Raw genomic sequence first — 21,893 nt, forward strand, 5'->3', positions numbered from 1 at the left:
TAAAGGACTTTGGTTTTGGACATCAGATTGATTTTATGTTTCAAATTTTTTACATATTTTATTATTTTTATTAACATTATTAATATAGATTAAAAGTCTGACCTCTTATAGAGTTTTAGAAAAAATTTAATGAATGATTGCGTTTTTTTTATGAAATAAATATATTTTATAAAATAGTGTAAATTAAAAATACTAAAAATGTTCGGGTTAAAAATGAATATTGATTAATCAGGTGTATATATGTAATATTATATTCTTTTGCTTACAATATGGGTAATAGCTATGAGATTTTAATATGTATGCTGTGTGATATAAATTCACTGTTAAAAATTTCGAATTTCATATTATACCTACCGATTGGTGAATTTTTTGAATAAATTCTAGAAATTTCATAGAACAGAGTAATATGAATATTTTGTTTTACATAGATGCAAATACGGCGTCAAGATTAGAATTAGTATTAAATAGTTCATTAAATGCCAAAAATACACTCTTTGATGTTTTAAACCGATGTGCTACTATTGGAGGTCAAAGAAGACTCCGATCTTCTATCCTGCAACCTTCTAGCGATATTATGTTAATACATAATCGTCAAGAAGCTGTACAAGAAATTTTAAGTAGTCCAGAACAAAATTTCGTTTTACTTAGAGTAATTAATTACTAATAAATTATCAATTAATAATTAATATATTATATTTATCAATCCATTTTTGTTTATAATTAATATTAATAACAGTTTATACTTTATATTATGTAAGTTGTAAGTACGTAAGTTATAGTAGTTACACATTATTATTATATGATTATCAAATTTCTATTGTAGAACGTAATTCAAAAGTTCACTGACGTCGAACAGTTGTATTGGTTGTGTACAAAAGTTTCTAAAAATACTCAAAAGTTATCTAAATTACAAGGAAATTATACATTGTTATTAAAAACTATATTAGAAGCACTGCCAGCCCTTGTAGATATTTTAGAACCATTCAAATCTGAATACATTTCCTCTATACGGAAGGTTTGTTTTTGTTAATTTAAATGAAAACAAATGTATTTTATAATGAATATTATATTATTATCGTTTTTAGACGTTATCAAATTCCGGATATTCAAAAATGTTAGAAATAATTGATATAACTATAAATAAAGAATCTACTAGATCAAAAGGATTTTCACAATCTCAGTTTCAAAGATGTTTTGCTATTAAATCTAATTTGAATCCTTTACTAGACGTTGCTCGCACAATTTATAGTGAATTGATTGAAGAATTTCATGGTACTTAAATAGCTTTATATATATTATATATTTATATATATTGAAATCTGGAATAATTATTGGTGATGAGAGGGAGTAAGTCTAACGACATAAGATGATTAAATTAAATTAAGAAATGTATGTAATAGCTGAGTAGTGCAATAGGTGTCGAGCGTATTGAATAAGTCACTACAAACTGAAATGTATCATGTATGTGTTGAATTTGAATTTAATGATAAATAATTGTCAACTTATATTATTCAGTATATTTTATGATACAGGTATTTTTATTGTTATTATAGTAATTTATTTTATTATTAGTTTCTAATATAGTAGGTTGAACCAAGTTTTGCACATAAAATTGTATTTATTATATTATTATTAATACTTAATTATTAAAACAAACAACAGTGTATATTATATCATACATTATTGTTATTATAACTTTTGAAATGATAGATTAAATAGTTCGTGGTAAAAGTAGTATAAAAATAATTATGTAACATGTAAGTAAGATATGTAGTTCCAGAATGAACTACAGTTTACTTGTTGTAATTAAAACAAATAGGAGACTTGACATTTTTTAAAATTGCTTATATATTAACATTTTCTAAATACAAAGCAACTTTTAAAATATTCATGCTAATAATAAACTATATTTTCCGTTAAAATTTTTTTTTATAACTATCGAAAAGACATGCTTATAGTTTTAAATTTTTAATTGATAAGCATTTTAAAATTTAAATTAAAATTGTCCTACTCCATTTGCTTAGCATTGTTTTTTTTGTTTATAATGATTTATGGTTTATCAATGATTTATCCTTCTAATAATTACAATTAATCAGAAGTGAGCTGTTTGGTTTTCTTAATTAAGAGGACGCGTCTCACCCGCATATGTTGTCTCCGTCTTACATACGTATGACACGGTAAATTTTCGTTCACCAGTTTCAATAGTGTGCTTTTAGTTTTAATATTATAGTGAATTGACCTATTATCAAACTTTTAGGTAGAAAATTATTTGTGTTCTCTCGTTGGCTTTTTATGATTTTTAAATTTTTAAGTGAATTATGAGCATTTTCAAATATTTAATAATTTCATACTCATAAGTCATAACTCACCTAAAAATTAAAATATCGTAAAAAGCCAACGAGAGAACACAGATAATGTTCTTACCTAAAAGGCTAAAAGTTTGATAATAAGTCAATTCACTCTAATATTAAAATAACTAAAAGCACACTATTGAAACTGATGAACGAAAATTTAACATGTGGTACGTGTGTAAGACGGAGACAACACATGCGGGTGAGATGTCCTCTTAATTTTAAATGGGTGTTAATTACCGTGTGGCGTTCACGCTACAAGTCATTTATTGAGAATAGGCAATCCTTTTTTTGAATCAACCACATTTATTTTAAATATAATCTGTATAATACCTACTTTTATATAAAGATTATGGAAAATATTTCAATTATTTTTTAAGAGGCTTGAAAGATTTTTTTTGAGTAGGACTCAGCCCCTGAACCTTTTTTTTGATTACCACCTATTCTCAATTGCTTATAAGCAATATCGTATACGATATTAATAAGTTAAGCATTATACAAATTATTTTCATATCACTGGTATACATATAATTTACTGTTTTAGATAAAGTAAAAGTTTTAGGGGAACAATTAGATATGGAACATTTGTTTGCACAAAATTCATGTAAAAGGGGTTTTCATGTTCAAGTTGAACTAAAGAATATTAAAAATTTCAATGTCAAACATCCTCCGAGTATATGTAAAAATGTAAGCTAATTGTTAAATGTTGTGATAAATAAATACATAATTTTAATATGAAAAATAAGTAATAATCATTTAACACTACTATTAAATTATGAGTATCAGTTGTTTTTCAAATATGTCTATACTAAAAAATTTAATTTGTGTAGGTTGAATGCGTAAAAAATATTGTAAAATTTACAACGGAAGATTTATTAGTGCTAAATATTCGTATTACTCAAGCCTTAAATGAAGTAGAAATATTGACTAATGCGTAAGTTAAATGAACTTACAATTTTAAATGTTAACATTAAAAAATGTTAATCAAATTAAAATTTATAAATATTTATTTTTATTTTACTTAGAATATTAAATGAAATGCTAAAAGAGTTAAGAAAATATATTAGTTGTATATACGATCTGTGTAATGGTATTGCTGACTTAGACTTGATATTTTCATTCGCTCAATATAGTACGCGTTCAGGATCAACTAGACCCAAATTTGGACAATACATGGATATCAAAAGTTCAAGACATCCAATATTAGATATTATTAATTCAATTGTTACAATTGATAACGATATTGTAAGTTTTAACAATAATTAAATAATTATTACTGTACAAAATCGATGTATACAGAATTTAAATTAAAAAAAACAACTGTAATTAAAAATTAAAATCTTAATATTTTTATATTAAATAAAAATATATACGAGTAGAATATGTTTTTTAAGTATTTCATTATTGTAGGGAAGCAAAAACTAGACTCGACGATGAACATCATCTGTCTTTAATTTTTAATGATATATCATTTAAATTCGATTTTGTTTATGATTTTAGTTTGCTTCAACTGATAAGAATTTAAATATCATCACCGGACCTAATATGGGTGGAAAAAGTATTTATATACGTCAAGTGGCATTATTGCAAATTATTGCTCAGGTAGGTTAACCTTTTCAATGCCAGTGACGCACCGGTTCGTTATTAAGAAACACCATCCACATAATATAAGGATTTAAATTACCTTGCTATTTTATTAAAATTTCAGATCGGATGTTTTGTACCTGCAACATTTGCTCAGTTTCGTATTTGTGATCGATTGTTTACGAGAATTGGTTTTGGAGATAGCATAGAATCGAATGCATCAACATGGGTTTTAGAGGTATTACATCTAATATGTATACTATATACCTATCGTATTTTAATGTAAAATTGAACACATTAAATTTGCATCAGAAAATTAAGATTTTAATGTTCTTTATTTTTATATGATTATTAAAATAGTTATTAAAACATCAAATTATGTTTTTAAAATACCATTTCGGATCAGTTATAAGTTGGGTATATCATATTAAAATTAAAATATTTCTATAAGAACTAGCAATATACTGATTCGTAAGAAAGGACTAGAAAGTACAAATGATTTATTTTTAAAAACAAGAACTTATTAATAACACATAAAATATAACTTGAAGATATGTTTTTTCCTATAAAATAAAAATGCATTTAATAATTAAACAGTGGTGTACAGTTATATTTGTTTAATAACACGAGGATCCGGAGGATTAATATTATAAATCAAAATTATCTTATTAATTATTTATTAAAAATATATCACGTTTAAGTTCTTATAAATCGAGTTGCATGGAATATTGATTCTTTAATGGTTCAATACAATTTAATGGGCTATTTATGGACCATTAAACCATATTTAAAGGACTATTAGCTCTCTATAATTGATTCATTATCTTTATTATTATTAATTTTTTTTATTCATTGTTTAGTGATTGTTCATGCAACCCGGACAACGCTTGTAATAGTGTCCTATAATATTTAACACATTTTTAAGGTCGTATTGTGTTACTAAATCTTGATAGTTGATATTAATTACATATTAAAACAAATATATATCTTTGCCTTGTAATAATAATTTAAACAGATAACAATTTTCGTGTAGGTAGTAATTTCAGTATCATTAATTAAATAAATTGTGTTTAATGTGAACCTGTATAGTACTATACAAAAATTAATACTAAAAAGTAAACCTCAACATTTGTTCACTGATAACGTTTTTCTACGAAAACGTATTTATTTAAAGTTTTTTTTAAAAAATAATTTATATCACAGGGTGATTCTTTTAATGTTAGTTTATCAGTTATTAGTTATTACGATTCATTATTATAATTTCAAATACCTACTTAAGCAAATTAAAAGTAAACCATAATCGATTTTATTATTAATTATATTTATGTTATAATAAATTATTTTGTTCAAATATTCATTGCGAATGAATACGAGTAGATACCTTTAATAAAATCAATAAATAAAGGCAGTTCGTATTATTTAAATTTCGCCCCGAGTAATATTGTTATTTTATATTTTGCTATCTCGGTAGACATTAATTATTTTATAATTTCATGAAATATATTTAATATGGAAATACGATAAATTACTTAGAATTTTAGACATATTTTTTTAATAATAATTGATATTATAAAATGTAATTTTTAGATAAAAGAATTAAATGGTATACTTCCTTCACTTACGAAACATAGTTTAGTAATTATTGATGAATTATGCCGAGCTACTTCTTGCGAAGAAGGATCAAGTTTAGCATGGGCAATTTGTGAACACATAATGCAATCTTGTGCTTTTATATTTTTTGCTACGCACAGTATTTTGATAACAAAACTTCAAGATTTATACTGCAATGTATTAAAGTAACAAAACAGTGATACATTTTCATAATAATTCAACTTAGGGACGTGAAGCTTAAATGTAGTTTGATTTGATATACTTTAATGATAAACTATGAATACTTGTAGCAAGACAAAATAATGACCTTTTTATACAAGACGTGTTTAAAAAGTTACAGATTAAATTTTTTTTTAATTATATTTAATATTTCAAAATGATTTATTTTAGCTTCTATACAATGTTTGGTGCTACCAACAGTTTTGCAGCCTATGAAATCGTATTTTATCTAAAGGAAAATGTTTTTACCTTTTCTGTAATAATGTGATGTTATATTTGGTCCTTGGCATTTAGTAACCTTGGTACTAATATTTCAGACACGTTTTTCATAGGTACCCGATTTGTCAATTTATCAAATGATATACTATAACTTCATTGGCTTTTTGACCGATAGCTAATATTCGCTCGTTTTTATATTTTTCTCGAACAAGAGCAATGTTATCATCTGTTTGCGATGTTGAAGCTTACCCAGGATATCATATGACCTTCTTTAAACGTTTGGACCTGTAAATAGTTTTATAATAACCTAAAGCAGCGCTTCTCAACCTATGGTACGCGTACCACTAGTGGTACGCGGAAAGCTCATAGGTGGTACGCGAAGAAAATCTCCTTTTATAAAAAAAATTTGAATGAATCATTATTAACCTTAAATATTATTTTCTTTATTTAGTTAATAATAATAATTGTATATATTTAATTTAATTTAATTTCTTTTTGTACATTAAATATTTAATTCCTATCATTTTGTAATTCCTAATGAAATAAAATTCTATTCTTGTAACATAAACGTATATATTATTAAATTAAAAAAATGGTCAGGTGGTACGTAAAAATTTTCAAACTGTGTAGGTGGTACGCGAATATAAAAAGGTTGAGAACCGCTGACCTAAAGCATTACCATTGAAAACTAAATTTATTAAGTTAAATGACTCAGTAGTATTTTCAACGATTTTGAAACAAAATTTAATGCACGCGCATTTTCCCGTAATATTATCCATCGTGAAATCCCTGTTTTATACAAGTTTAATTTTTGAACACTCGCTGTTGTCTATCAATAATTGGTTTATGATAGTGACTTAAATAAAATTGGCAAATTGCTTACCAAAAAATGAAAGTTATTTTTAGTTTATTTTTGGTGTAATAATATTACTTATTAAGTCATAATATAAAATTATAAACAGTTTTCTACTAGAATTTTAGTCAGGCTATTTCTCGAAAATTCCCATCATATTATATATTGATCAATCAAAATAATATAATTACTGTTTTTGTATTTTTTATTATAAATAAATATATACATAATATGTATTACATATATATTATTCTAGTTATCATATGGAGGCATTACCCGCGAGAGATTTTACGACTAGATTGACTTATACGTATAAATTATGCCCTGGAGTAACGAATTTTGATGACTATGGACTAACCTTGGCTAGGGATGTAAAAATGCCTGAACATTTAATTGAAAATGCTATAGAAATTGAGAAATGTTTACGTCAAACAAGAGTAGTAAGTATACAGAAGCTTTATTGCATTCAATCTAATTAAGTTTTAATTGGTTCATTTATTTAAATATTTAATATACCATTAACGAGAAATTAATAGTTAATGCACTTTAGCTTATTTATTCTAAATATCTATGTATAGGTTATAATATAATATTAAAATTAAATCATCTGTTTGATTTTAATAAGTGACGTACCAACATGTGTTTATTATAAACAGTCAAAACTATTATAATATTTATTCTAATAAAAACATTTGAACTTTATAAATACAAATAAGATTCGTTTAAGTCGTACCTAATATATACGTTTATTACGTATTTACTTATTATCAATTATTGATTAGGAGTTAGTTTTTATATTATCACTTATCAACGGAGATCGTCAGGTCTAGGTTTCTAATCACCATTGACAATATTCTGAAAGGCGAAGGCTTTTCGTGTTTCATTTAATATGTACGAAAATTTGCTTAGTACACTAAAGGAATTTTATAATGTCACTCTAAAAGTTTTCAGTGCGTTAACGCTCGTATAGATAATATTATGATCGTATACCGTCTGTTAAATTTTTACAAAAAAATATATCAACTTTGGTGGCTTTATAATTTTCAATACAAGTCATTTACACCACGAATAAATATTTAAAATGCTATTTTTTTTAATTGATGATTGATTAGGTTGTCTGGTACGTTTAATGCCATTTAGAATGCTCCAGTAATTATTAGAAGGTACTCATGATGGGATTATTATTTGCCACATTCTGTATAATATTTGATTTAAGTATTAAGAGCGATGGGATGGTTTTAATAGTTTTTCTTTGCGAATACATAACAGGCATGTTTATCACGGATTAATAATAATTAATCAATGAGATAAGAGGTTCATGTTATCGCGAGATAAAACAGGTCACCGTTGTGATTGCAGATGCATAATAAAATTTTTATTTACCGATCAATTAACAAATTTTTAATTTTTTTTAAAGACTAAGTGGCTTCTATCTTTAGTTAAGTAATATTCGTGCAAGTTTAAGTGTCGTACGATGATTCTGTTGATATATATATATATATTTTATAAGATTGCCATTATTAAAATATTATTGTAATTGTGTAATGGTTCTCACGTAATAAAGGCGTTACCAGACAATCCATCAAATGAAGCAGACTTGATTTTGGATAATTGTATTCAAAACCTGTTAAACATGAAAGATACAGAATGTCTCAATATATCAAATATTCAGTCGGTTGTATTAGAAATGATGAATAAACTAAAAGAGAACAGAAGAAAAAACATTGATCCATTGATGGAATATATAGATTCTGATAATGAAGTATAGGTATACTAGTATATACGTATAAAGATTAAATAGATTAATTGATTATAATACATCATCAATAAATAATTCTACATAACTTACAGAAAAATATACATTGTTTTAACATTTTTAAATAGTTTAGTTTAAAAAGATCAGTATAAGTTTATTTAACTGTTAAATTAGTAATTATATTTAAGTCTCAAATAAAAATAATAAATTTTATATAATATAGAATACAACGGTAATATTTTGTTGCATTGTTATTTTAAATAAATTTAATATAAATTATTAATTGGGTAGGTATGTGATTAACAGATTAAATATTGCTTTATAACAAAAATTAAACATTTTTATATCTAATTAAACAATTTATTTATTAACCACAAAAGGTGCCCGAGATCGGTATTGTCTCCACAAGAATTAATATTAAAAATCGGTAATCCAATAATGTTACTTCCTACTTCGGAATCTTCAGCTACCACTACGCCTTTGCATAGTTTGCAACAATATAAAATCCATGCGGGTTATGCCTTATATCATAGATACAACCATTATGACTGAAACCGTAGAAAAGGATTAATTCAACAAATCATTATGATTAACATGGATTTGTAATTTTTTTTAAAAAGGTTGCAATTTTCTGCCAGAACGTGTCTCGATATAATGTTTTTGAAGAAGATTTTTCTTAGTTTATGCAAGTTGTGTATAATAATGGATATACATATACACTTTTATTTATATATAGTTATGGGATGGTTTGAGAAAAGTTAAAGGAAAATATTTGATCATCAGTTACTTGCCAAATTTTGAATTCAATTAATATTAATATTGTTTCTTTTTTGACAACCTTGATTGTATATAAGCCTATAACCATTCTGGTAACTGGTAAACTTTTCTATCCCACTTGAATAAAATACATATTAGTATATTACCCTATTCATGTTTATATTATCTATAGTCTATAGATTTTAGTTAATATAAACTAAAGTTTTGTGTATTGTGTAATAAACCTTAAGATATTTTAGTAAATAATATATATATATAAGGAACTAGTATTTTATCATCTATTGTACATACACATGTAATCAGCTATAGGTTTTAACCTTTAAATTTAATTTTATATACGTGTGGGTTAATGTTTGTTTGTTTGAACCACTTAAAATATCTGATAATAATTTAATTTATGTATATAGCTTGTATTTAATAGGATTTATTTATGTATAATGATCATGAGGTGTTTAAAATCTTACGTGATACGAGAAACTAAAGACGCTAAATAGCCTAAATTATGTACATATAATTTAAAAATATATAAAACATTTGATTAATTATGTATTGTATAATAATATAATATCGTATTAAAGTCACATTATGTGTCCCATTTTTATACCTTTGTACTTATATTTATACTTACAAATAACGATTCTAGCTGGATACTGTTGATAATAGATAAAAAAAAAGTCAATCCATTTTGAAAATTATTCTATACATCGAAAATGTTAATATAAACATTTGGTGAAAATTTAAAGTATTTATAAAATTCATTTTTGAATTACAACAAAGTAAGAAATTTGATTTAGTCAGAAACTGGTTTTGTTTAAAAATTCTCATTTATCGTCATTAATTGTTTTTTTATTTATCCCAGTGATTAAAAATAGTAATTGGAATTTTTTACTTTTAAGCCCCAAAATACCATCTAAATTATTTTTTTTGTCAGAAAAATTGTTGAAGTTGAAAATTTAAGTATATTTACTGTTTCTAAAAATTAGATTAAATAAATAAGAAATTAAAAAAAACACATAAAGTAAAATCAATATTATATTCATCGCTCCACTCAGAATCTAAAATTTGTTTTCGATAAGTTTGGTTTGATATTTATAAAAATTAAAAATCTCTAGTATTGTTGTATTATATTCCTTCGATTCTATAAATTTGTGTGCAACTGTGTGAGTTTCAATATATTTTCAATCTTCAAGATATTTTTATTTATTTGCAGAAATATATATAATATGGTATACAATATAATTATAATTATATGGTGAAGTAATGATTAATTTTGCAACCATAAAATATTTTATTTATTCTAATATTTGAGTAATTTAAGCTGTACTTTACAATATTTTTTCTAACATCTATTAATTATAGTTAACAAATTGTTGGTAACACATTGCCTATAAGTACTGTATTCAACTCTACACAACGTTCGAATGCTCGATATGGTGGAAATCTGGGTTTAGTTATTCTAATGTAATTGAATTTGGATAGCTATACATTTTTTTTACGCATATTTCACGAATATACGAGTAGAGTTGTTAGTTATTTGATGTTTTTATATAGGAGATAAGACATAGAAATTATTATAGGAGAAATGTAATTAATTTTGTTTTTTGTCAACTTAATCTACTTCGCTCGATCTTTGATGTATAATTCGAATAAGAGTGATAATATCGTTTTACATCATATATCGCAATACAATTGAATATTTAAATATCATGCAAATGACACCAAGCTCTTTGACTATATTATAATTTGCCTATATCACAAGATAAGTTATTTTGCGATAGGTTTTCGTTTAGGCATTGTGGCTTTCATTGTGTCGTTGTCATTTTAATCATTTTTTTTTTCTAATTCATATACTTCAATAGCTTGGCGTATTATATAATTTGGACAGTTTGACCTAGTGGTTAATTATATAATTTTTTTATTAGTATATCTAATCAAACGCGGGATTTGGAAGCCTTCATGATATGTATAATTGCAATATGTCATCATCATCGTGAGTGTTTGTATGATACCCCTTTACATACTAATCACTGAATGGTTTACTATACGTATACTTATATATTATATATTGGTATTGGTAATAAGATTCAAATTTTACTGTAAATTGTTTTCTAATGAAACTGTTTTCTGACACTTAATTATTACTCGTAAAAAACTAAAATTTTATACATTGATATTCGCAAAAAATTATTCAATTTTAGAATAAAAAGTTAAAATAAAGAAATAAACATAAATATTGTCATTTGAAAAGGTATAATACATTTTTTTTCATAAATGTTATTTTGTTCAAACTGTAATAAAATATTTTCATAAACGTTGATTGTTTTTATTAATATAATTTGAAAATAAAAATATCTGTTGTCATTCTGCAAAAATCTATAATCTTAATATATGTTGACAATTAGAAATATTATAAAAATAATTTTGTTTCAAAAAATGTAGTTTCTTAGTATATTAAATTTATCCGCAATCATTATTTTCAAAAATAACAATACTTTTCAATAAAAATATAATTCTTACATTTAAATTAATCACTCTGTATAACACATAGGTTACATAATTATTATAATAAATCTGCAATATTGTATAATACAAATTACAATTAATACGCGACTATAAACCTACATTCTCAATAAATATTGTATTAATATTTAATATCTATACCGTTGTCCGTTATTATTATACAACAGTTTTAAATAATATTATCGTTATTATGTCATCGCATCACACGGCGCTTATTCTCGCTTACACCCACTCCCGTTACTCCGTCTGTCAAGGCGACTGCGCGATCCTGCCGCGTGGTGTGATTCGGAACGAAATCGGACGGCGACCGGCGTCTTGAACTCGACCTCGTTGCGCCGTCGATCCAACGCGATTCAGAACGACCGTTCTCGAATTCCGTTCGCGCGCGGTCGCCTCCCCCACCCATCACGGCAGACAGACGTCTCGTTCACAGCTGCCGCGCAACTCAACAGATTACGATTTTCGGAATCGTATTATTTAATAATCATTATTATTCCGAAATCGATTACCGTACACGGAAAACCACACGAATCCGCTGCCGAGCCCCACTACAACATTTTTTCGCCCGACCACTATATCTCCGTGGACCACGGGGACCAAACGTTTTTGGGGCAGTAGTGCAGTACTGCAGTACCGCGTGCAGCAATCCTACGCGCGCGACGTTGGCTGCACACGACAGGTAGTACATATTATTATTATTATCATTTCCATAGGCGAGTGAGGTTCACTAACCGTCGCATGCGATATTGCTATATTATATTACTTTAATATAATATTGTTTATTTGCCGACATTCGTACACCGTCAGCCGTATACGCGGTACCAGGTCGTGTCGCTCGTCCCGTCGGTTATTGTGCTGTAATAATAGTATTATTATATTGAATATTTCAAATATTTGTACGGAATAACGTGCACCACGCCGTCGACGAGACCACCACCCGTCCACACACCGCCGCCGTACATCGTGAAGCCGTAAGGTGATTTAAAAAAAAAAATTAAAATTAGTTGTTTCGTAGTAAATAGTAATCTTACCAATTCCTAGATTTTCCTACCCAATCTTTATAAATATCTTATACTTTCAAATTACTATTTAATTATTTTAATTAGAATTTTACATTACTCAATAGGTAAATAACTTGTATTAGTCAAGTTAAAAGGTGGGTTGAGGATTGTGTAACCGAATTGGTTTCTGTTTTAAAAAGTTATTTTATTAAGGTGAGCTGAATTTGTTCCCGTTTAATATTGTGATGTACTAACTAATGTATCGCACTAGCACTACTGGTCGAGTTGGTTCTCGCTTTTATGACCAAGTTTGTCCATTTGCTTTCCCAATTTTACAGGTTTAGGAATTAGGATGACTATCAACTTAGAAGTAAACTAACTAAGTAAGCATGGTTAAAAATCTATCACGTTAGCAATTGTTGAGGTGGAAATCAATCGATCATCACTTATATGAAATAATAATAATAAAATTAATAAACTGAATTTAAAATTTAAACTTGCTGAGGTGAAAAATTGAAGTAAACTATCTTCAAAGTTTCTTTAATTATTATTGCGAAATTGAATGTGATTAAACTATACAGTATAAATTTATATGTTATACTACCTAATTTATATTTTGTATTAATATGATTTTATATTGAAAAAATTCCTATAAAATGAAAATTTGAACTATTTTTTTTTAAATATTAGTTTAGTAATAGAATTGCACAGAAACAGAAACCAATTCAGCTCACCTTCGTGAAATACCTTTTTTAAACGGGAACCAATTCGGTACCAGCCGAGTGCGTTTCTAGGTGAGCGGGAATGGATAAGTAACGAGAGTAAACAAGGGGAGACACGCTATGACCTGTGTGTAGATATATTTGTATGTATAATATAATATTGACTATTGATAGTATTGACGTATTTCGCTTTTTTATTCGTATGCGCTGTAATCTTGTATTTTTAATATTTGCACGTGTCACCTGTATTAAACGAAATAGGTATTTAAGTTGTTGAATAAATGCAGGGTATACCGGACTATATTAATGTATATAAATATATTATACTAGATACTTATACCTAAATACTTATTATAGCGTTATCTATTATTCAAACAGTTAACACAACACATGATGAGATACTTGAGGCATATTAAACTTAACATACAAGTATATAACCGGTGAAAAATTATAAATTATAATACAGATGTGTGCAGCGTATATAAATAGATATAGTAGGTACCATTTTATGATATTTATAAATTTATTAGTTAAATAAATGTGCATATTACCTACGTTTTTCAGTTTTTGTCATTTTAACATCATGAAAATTTCAATGAGATTAGTTCTAAGACTCATAAAAATGGACTAATTTTCAAACATACAAATTTTAAAATTGCCAATAGATTTTATCTTTGATAAGTTTAAAACTGAATAAAAATAAATATTATTAAAATCTATAGGTAGATGGAGGGGGTAAATTTGTTTATTATTTTATATTTTATATTATATATTACATAATTACCTATATTTTTTTTTAACATTGTAGTGCGAGGTATAATACATAATATATGTGATATATCTGGAATTACCATGAATAGATTATTATTTATTTTATTTTATTTTATTTTACGGACATTTGTCCAATTTAAATAGAGTAGTATAGATAATAATAATAACAACAGTGAAGATAATAAGTAATGAGTAACGTTAATAAGTTTGGAAAATGGATAAATATAATTTATAATTTTTTATTTATTTTTGTACTTGATCGCATTAACTTAGGCTAGAAGGTAGCAGATTATAGCCAACTGACTGAGCTATAAACCCGAGAACGTGATTTTAATACTTGAGAAAAGTTATTTAGGAAAGTATTTAAGTTATAATAATATAATAGGTATAAGATATGAAATATAAGCAATGATGGTTAATTTTTTTGAGTTATATTTTTAAGTACTAGTAAGTTATAATCACCAAAAAAACATACTAATTGAGTAACTAAAAAATGTATTAAACTTATTCAATATTCACCCTAAAAGAGTACAGTATTGTTAAAAAGATGTTTAAATCAAAACTTTTCTCGTTATAAATCAAATAAATAAAAGAAAGTAAAATTATTATTCAGTATTGTTCATTTATTAAAATATAAATGGTATAACAATGAATTATTTATGCGTTTTATAATTAGAAAGTGTACATATGTTAGCTGTTAGGTTAAAATGGCTGTTTTTTACTTTGTACACATTAAAAAACAACATAAACGTACTTAATAGCTTTTACTATGAATTCATTTTTGTTTAAAATATAACTAATTAACGATTTTTTACGTTAATTGTAAATACATAAGACACGCAAATTAGTTGCCACTGCAATATTGCTGTGGGTTTTCAATAAAATTCGATAATACTTAATCACTATGTTCATCTCCAAAATGAAAACTTTGGCTTTTATTTTTGTAAAATGTAAGAGTGACCGATAATATTATAATATTGTTATCTCATATTAATTTTAATATACAGTTAATTATTATCGTCTCGTTAACTTCACAGCAGTTAAGTAAATACATTTTAAAATGTTGAACTTTCGGAATTTCAGTTTGTAGTACTATATGCCATTGTTAGTTATACATCTTAATTTAACGAATAAATTAAATACAACAACCTCTTATTAATAAGCATTTTTTTTTATCACTATCAAGGTTAAATTAAATAAATATTATATCGACTAGCGACGTAGCGTGTCCCATTTATAATTAATAAATAGTCGACGTTTAATGAATAGGCGACAAACGATGTTCATAAATATAATTTGAATACATTATTATGATTTGATTAATGAAATTATAAATTAGTATTGCTAAAATTAGAATTAGTCATATAATAGGTATTCATAATTAACTTTGATTTCTAGTCTTCTAAATTCTATAATGTAACATAGTAACGTGTACTGTATGAAATAAATATGATTGACAATATTGGTTGAACACTTTGGTAAGCTATTTTCAAGTTCATGAAAATATAAATTCTTATTTCAATGTTTTCGTTGCCCCTTATATTATATTTTAACTAATTTCTACACGATTTAATTAATAATTATAATTAGGTATTTAGTACCTACTAAAAAGGTAATGTATAGTATTATATCTACCAACTACCGACTATAACAGCTATTTGTGTTTATCAATAGATTAATATGTATAAATACTATAGATAATATATCTGGTATAAATAATTATAATTATCATAAAAGTATAGCTATATAAAGGTAATTTCACATTTGACTGCAAAGCATGAGACGTTAAATTAGATAATTGTTTACAATTTATTAAATTAGTCTGAATGTATCATTTTATATTGACAATACTGACAATATTTTCTTTCACTTATATTTTGATTTATACTCTTACTTGCAGTGGAACCGAAATCATTTTTAATTAGTAAAAAAATAACTTATAATGCAGCGATAAAATATTTTACCTAGAAATCCATCTCATAATAATATATTTATCATTTTGGCATTTTGCATAAAATATTACAACTGTATTATAATGAGTAATAAAGTATTGGCGTAATATTACATTGCATAGGGTTTACACGAATTGATGAATTATAAGTGTAATGATTATGATGTAAAGTTTTACTATTTTTAATTCACTAACCTGATCATACATTTTATAAAATTATATATTTATAATACATAGCTGTAATTCCATAAAGGAAATAATAATAAAAAATATTAAAATACCTATCAACTAGCTAGAAATATCCCATCCTAAGAGTGGTGGTTAAATATTTTAAATTACGATGTTTTAATTTGACATATCATTAATTTTTCTGTATTAATATTATCATTTAGTTATATATAGTGTATAAAACCTATATGTATACATTTATTTACTGATCGACATTTCTATTATAATCTTGTAATTAATATGTATAATGTATACATAAATAATAAATGTATAATTTACTAATATGTAATACCTATATATTTAGCAAGTGTCATTCATTTTTTAAGTGGTTATATTTTACTTGTACTGTTGTAGTAGTAAATAGTTGTACCTATAGTTATTTAATGTGTAGTTATTAACTCATAATCAGAATTCATAATTAGCCTCTTTTGTTTATGTTATACTAAATATAGGTATTTTATATTTTATCCATGTTATCCTTATGGAAGAACTATAAAAAAATGCTTTTTTTCTTTTAAACAACTACTCGTTGAATATTTTTTAGTTATTTTTCTTTGTCAATATTCAATTTTTATATAGTATATAGTATATAGTATATATAAATATATGTAATTATTTAACTTTATTAATATGATGTAAAATAGTACATTAGTACCTCTATATTGTGTGACAAGTGCGGGAAGTAGATGTCGCACGCCGCACGGGTTACAACATGAGAGAGTAGAATTTCTTTTAAGACTAAAATTGCTTTTTCACATGAGCCATAAATACAAGTTGTTAGTATATTGATATTACGATAATCGTTAACAAACTATTCTTGTACCATTCTTGATATCGAGATTCACCAAAATATTCTGAAGAACTGCACTGGAGTAATCAACCTATGTACGAGTTAGTATTTGATATATAAGACAAAACATATCGATACGTTCATGTATATTCATTTTATTTGGCCTGTAAAAAGCATTTTACTGTCTACCAGTATACACTTAATTCGATATTTAAAGCTAAACTTTCGGTGCAAGTGTAACATTAAGTTAATTCGAAGCACCTAAATACGTAAACTTGTTAAATTTAGTAAATTTTTTTTTATTTATAGACAGTATGACTGATACAATAAAAGAACTTTGGCTCAACGCAGATGCAGTATGTTTCGATGTGGATTCTACAGTTATTCAAGAGGAAGCAATTGATGAAGTTGCTAAATTTTGCAACAAAGGATCAGAAGTTCAAAAATTGTATGAATATTATTTATTAACTATAAACATAATTTATTTTATTTTCTTTAATAGCATACATATTTTTAGAAAATTGTTTTTTGTAAGTGGATTTGAAGCGGTGATGTTCTGTCTTTGTTTAACATGCGTGCAACAGAGGAATTTAGGCGTGTTTTATTTTCAACGTAATACCGATTAATATAATAAAATTATATAAGAGTATTCGAAAAAGATTTGAATATGTAGCCAAATCTAATTAAAATGGACTTTTTGATTTTATCTCCCTAAATCCCGAAAAAATTATAATTAAAAAGTATAAATTAAAAATATTATTTCAGGTTTTGGAGAAGTTAAAATCAAAAATCTAAAATGAGGGAAGGTTAATTTTAAGTAGAATTTACAACAAATTTAAATCTGTTTTCAGATATCTCGTTGCTTCACTAGATCAATTGGTATATATTAGAAATAGAACAAGTCTAATTCTTTTGTTGTACACGTGTTAAACAAAAACAGTAAATCACTGTTATCAAATCAAACATGCAAGGTGGTAAAAGAATATTTAATACAAGGTATTACATTATAATTATTTTCATCCTTTTTTAAATGAAATAATATTGTGCAGATGTACCTACATTTTACAATGTATTTAATATTAAATACTATCAGTTATCAATAGTAATCAAACTGAACTCTTGCACTTATCAATCATCATTGTTATATATCTTTTTAAAAATATTTTAATAGTCTCTCATCTGTTTGCGTACTAATTTTATTGCTAAATTAGATTTTGATTACTATTAATTGATCAAAATTTAATTGAATAATTAGATATTCATATCGTTATTTATCGGGAAAATGATTAATTAATTTGTTACATACATGCCTTTAAAAATCATACGATGTTATTATACTACCAAATCAATTATATCAAATTAATTAATAATAAGTCTATCTGCTTATGTGATAACTGATAAACCATTTTAAAATTAGAGGCACCTTAACATTTTAAGGTCAAGAAGCCACATAAAAGTTTTGGGTTTCGTCATTAATTTTATTTCCTTCTTATAAATAAGTACTTATATAAGCACCTGCGTTCTTATTATTATATATTTGTATAGGTGCCGGTACGGGGTGTGCCTAAGCATATACAGGGTCGTTAAAATTTTATATTTCTAAAATATTGGAGATTATATAAAATTGTTTAATATACTAAATAATTACCATTGTATATCTGACTACAATTTGAATGTATCGCTATAATCGGTTTATGATGTTAAAATGGCTGTAAAATAAAAGTATAAAAAATGTTTATAACACCGTCGATTTTTTTCATTTTTAAGTGTATATGCTTATTCAACATTAAAGAAACATTTAGATATACAATACAATATCATTATACATATAATTGGAACAAATGTTTTCATATACATAACATATATGCTTTTAATGTTTGACTGCTTTAGTGTGGTCTTATAATAATATTTCACATCGTTGTATAATTTTTGACATGTGACATATATAAACGCGAAACTATATTATAATTTATAAGTGGGTATTTTATATTAAACATGAACAAATTTAAAGTGAGCGGGCCTGCATTTCAATTATTATTGGTAACAACTTCCACAACTTATAGATGATTAGCTTACAACAATATAATATATTAATGGTAGGTATACTAGGTACATCGTACATAATATGGTTTAATACAATGGTTTTACTAGATTAATAAAATATTATATAAAACATTTAATAATAATCATCATCACAAATATAAATAATAAATTGTAAATTGTGATCCTTATTTAACTTAAGTAATTTTTTTTTTTTTGAAAAATACCTAGGACCTAGCTGCATTATAAATTATAATGGTATAGTTATATATAAAAAAAAAACAAAACTTGGTTTGATTATTTACTAAATGTGTACGATATTGTTTGTATTAATAACTAAGTTTTAGGAAATTTTTTTATTATTTCAATACTCTTGAATTATAAGCATTAAAATTACTCAAAGTATATTTCTATATGATACCACTAAACATGTTGGCAAAATGTTATAAAAAATATATTGTATTTATATGACAATTAATATTAATATGAAATTTATATTTCAGGACGAGCAGTGCAATGTCAGGTAAGATGGACTTTAGAGAAGCACTCTCAGCTCGACTTCAGATAATCAAACCGTCACTGCAACAAATTCGAAATTTCATCAAAGACCGTCCTTTTAATTTGACTCCGGGCATTAAGTAAATTTAATCAATTAAATAAAATAATAATAATAATTTTATGTTTTCGCCCGAATTTATTTTTATTTTTTTTGTCATTATTTATAGTTAGTTTTGATTAGTCACTTAAAAAATTATAATTTGTTGAGTATTAAATGATAATTTATCATTTAGGGAACTTGTTGGATTATTGCAACAGAAGAACATTCCCGTATACTTAATATCTGGCGGATTCCGTGGTCTCATCGGACCAATAGCTATCGAACTAAGCATTCCACTACAACACATATACGCCAATAAATTAAAGTTCTTTTTAAACGGTGAGATTAATATGTATAGATAATAAAATATTCTGTTTGAACAACGAACACACATAAATATTTTGTATGATTAAAAATTGCGAAATGTATTATTGGTTTCATTTTTTTTGTTTAGATTTTAACATTTTTAAATAGAATAGATTTTGTGTATAAAGTTTATTTAATGTATTTTACTTAACATTTTCACTTTTTTATTTTACTGTATTTATTTTTGTCGTTATTGACTGTTATTTTATATTGAATTTGATACGTTGCATAATTTTTTTTAAATGTTTAATTTTTAATATTCTGATTTATGGGTTCCAACCGTTTCATATTTGTATATAAAGGTATATCTATATACATAGTTGTTGTTCTTTTGTTTATGCTATGTATCTACAATATTTTTATTTTGTCAGTGATTATAATGTACATTACACTTAACCATTTTTAACGCTTAAAGTCCATATCAAAAATTATGTAAATTAAAATTCTTTTTAAGTAAATTTAATTTGTTTGAAATAAATTACAATAGTTATACTATATTGGATTCTGTTATGTAGAATTATAATATTTTTATGACAAAGATGAACATAATATATACTATATTATACATTGATATATATTTTGTATATTATATTTATTTTTAATATTCGTATGTGTAGGCGATTATGCTGGATTTGATGAAAAAGAACCTACATCAAAGAATGGTGGTAAAGCAGAAGTAATTCAAATGTTAAAAGAAAAATATGGTTATACAAAGTTGTTTATGATAGGAGATGGAATCACTGATTTAGAAGCATCTCCCCCTGCTGATGCATTCATTGGTAAATTTTCAAGTTATTATATTATAGCTAATATAAGAAAATGGAAAAATATTCTAGACCTATTTACCTATATGTTTTTAAATATTCTATTTATTATTTTTCCAACTTTAAATTGTTTTTTTCAATATATTATTATTATACAGTCTTAATTTGTAAATCCTTCAATATTTTTAATTTATTATGTTTAGGGTTTGGTGGTAATGTTGTTCGAGAAGAAGTAAAGTCTAAGTCAAAATGGTACATTGAAAGTTTTCAAGAACTTATCGATACTTTGAAGTGATTTTTTAAACGACTTTACAATTTGGTATAATAATCATAACTGTTAAGTATTGTGTCTGAATGACTATGTTTATAAATATATGAGATGATAAGTACTGTATTAATTATAAGTACTTACTTATTCATTTTCCTCTTATAATTTGGGGACAATAACACAACAGTTATACTTAATTATTATATTTATTTTTTATTTTGAACCTCATGTAATTGTTTTATATTTTTATTATTTATAAATAATTTGTACCCAACATCTAGTACAGTCTAATAAAATAAAATTTTATCTATGGGTGTATTTTATTTATCATAAACAATAAATTATATTAATCACCGTACCTATTATACCTATTTAATGTTTTGTTCTTCTACATAACAATTATTAATCTTTAATAATATTAATTTAAAATGTATTTACTGTATTTTTATTGTATAATTTTTAGGATGGTTCTTGTTTTTATAACCATACAAAATAAGTTAAATC

The 21,893-nt window shown here is 25.1% G+C and overlaps 2 protein-coding genes across 4 annotated transcripts; both read left to right on the forward strand.

Annotated features, from left to right (window-relative positions):
- The first annotated feature begins 2,802 nt into the window (after window positions 1-2,802).
- LOC132919104 (mutS protein homolog 4-like) lies at window positions 2,803-8,696 on the forward strand. Its single transcript, XM_060980452.1, has 9 exons — window positions 2,803-3,038; window positions 3,182-3,285; window positions 3,377-3,596; window positions 3,852-3,953; window positions 4,060-4,189; window positions 4,796-4,824; window positions 5,523-5,731; window positions 7,094-7,277; window positions 8,402-8,696. Exons 1-9 carry the CDS (start codon window positions 2,928-2,930, stop codon window positions 8,603-8,605), a joined length of 1,293 nt encoding a protein of 430 aa, XP_060836435.1. The 5' UTR covers window positions 2,803-2,927; the 3' UTR covers window positions 8,606-8,696.
- Window positions 8,697-12,257: 3,561 nt separating this feature from the next.
- LOC132921828 (phosphoserine phosphatase) lies at window positions 12,258-21,699 on the forward strand. 3 transcript variants are annotated; one of them, XM_060985052.1, is made up of 7 exons: window positions 12,261-12,569; window positions 12,698-12,866; window positions 17,663-17,801; window positions 19,897-20,031; window positions 20,185-20,330; window positions 20,975-21,136; window positions 21,325-21,699. In XM_060985052.1, exons 3-7 carry the CDS (start codon window positions 17,668-17,670, stop codon window positions 21,414-21,416), a joined length of 669 nt encoding a protein of 222 aa, XP_060841035.1. In that variant the 5' UTR covers window positions 12,261-12,569; window positions 12,698-12,866; window positions 17,663-17,667; the 3' UTR covers window positions 21,417-21,699. The 3 variants fall into 3 exon arrangements, with proteins under 3 accessions (XP_060841036.1, XP_060841035.1, XP_060841037.1); XM_060985053.1 differs by lacking the exon at window positions 12,698-12,866 and having other exon boundaries at window positions 12,258-12,569; XM_060985054.1 differs by lacking the exons at window positions 12,261-12,569; window positions 12,698-12,866; window positions 17,663-17,801 and adding an exon at window positions 18,206-18,349.
- The last annotated feature ends 194 nt before the right edge of the window (window positions 21,700-21,893 follow it).

The sequence above is a fragment of the Rhopalosiphum padi genome, chromosome 2 (genome assembly GCF_020882245.1).
Source record: "Rhopalosiphum padi isolate XX-2018 chromosome 2, ASM2088224v1, whole genome shotgun sequence".
NCBI classification, from domain to species: Eukaryota; Metazoa; Arthropoda; class Insecta; order Hemiptera; family Aphididae; genus Rhopalosiphum; species Rhopalosiphum padi.

Excerpts from the sequence above, each read along its gene's own strand:
- LOC132919104 (XM_060980452.1), top strand. The coding sequence starts at position 2,928 with ATGGAACATTTGTTTGCACAAAATTCATGTAAAAGGGGTTTTCATGTT. Across the intron at positions 3,954-4,059 it reads TATTGCAAATTATTGCTCAG|ATCGGATGTTTTGTACCTGC; the intron begins GTAGGTTAACCT and ends TTAAAATTTCAG. Across the intron at positions 7,278-8,401 it reads GTTTACGTCAAACAAGAGTA|GCGTTACCAGACAATCCATC; the intron begins GTAAGTATACAG and ends CACGTAATAAAG.
- LOC132921828 (XM_060985053.1), top strand. The coding sequence starts at position 17,668 with ATGACTGATACAATAAAAGAACTTTGGCTCAACGCAGATGCAGTATGT. Across the intron at positions 17,802-19,896 it reads GGATCAGAAGTTCAAAAATT|GACGAGCAGTGCAATGTCAG; the intron begins GTATGAATATTA and ends TTTATATTTCAG. Across the intron at positions 20,331-20,974 it reads ATTAAAGTTCTTTTTAAACG|GCGATTATGCTGGATTTGAT; the intron begins GTGAGATTAATA and ends TCGTATGTGTAG.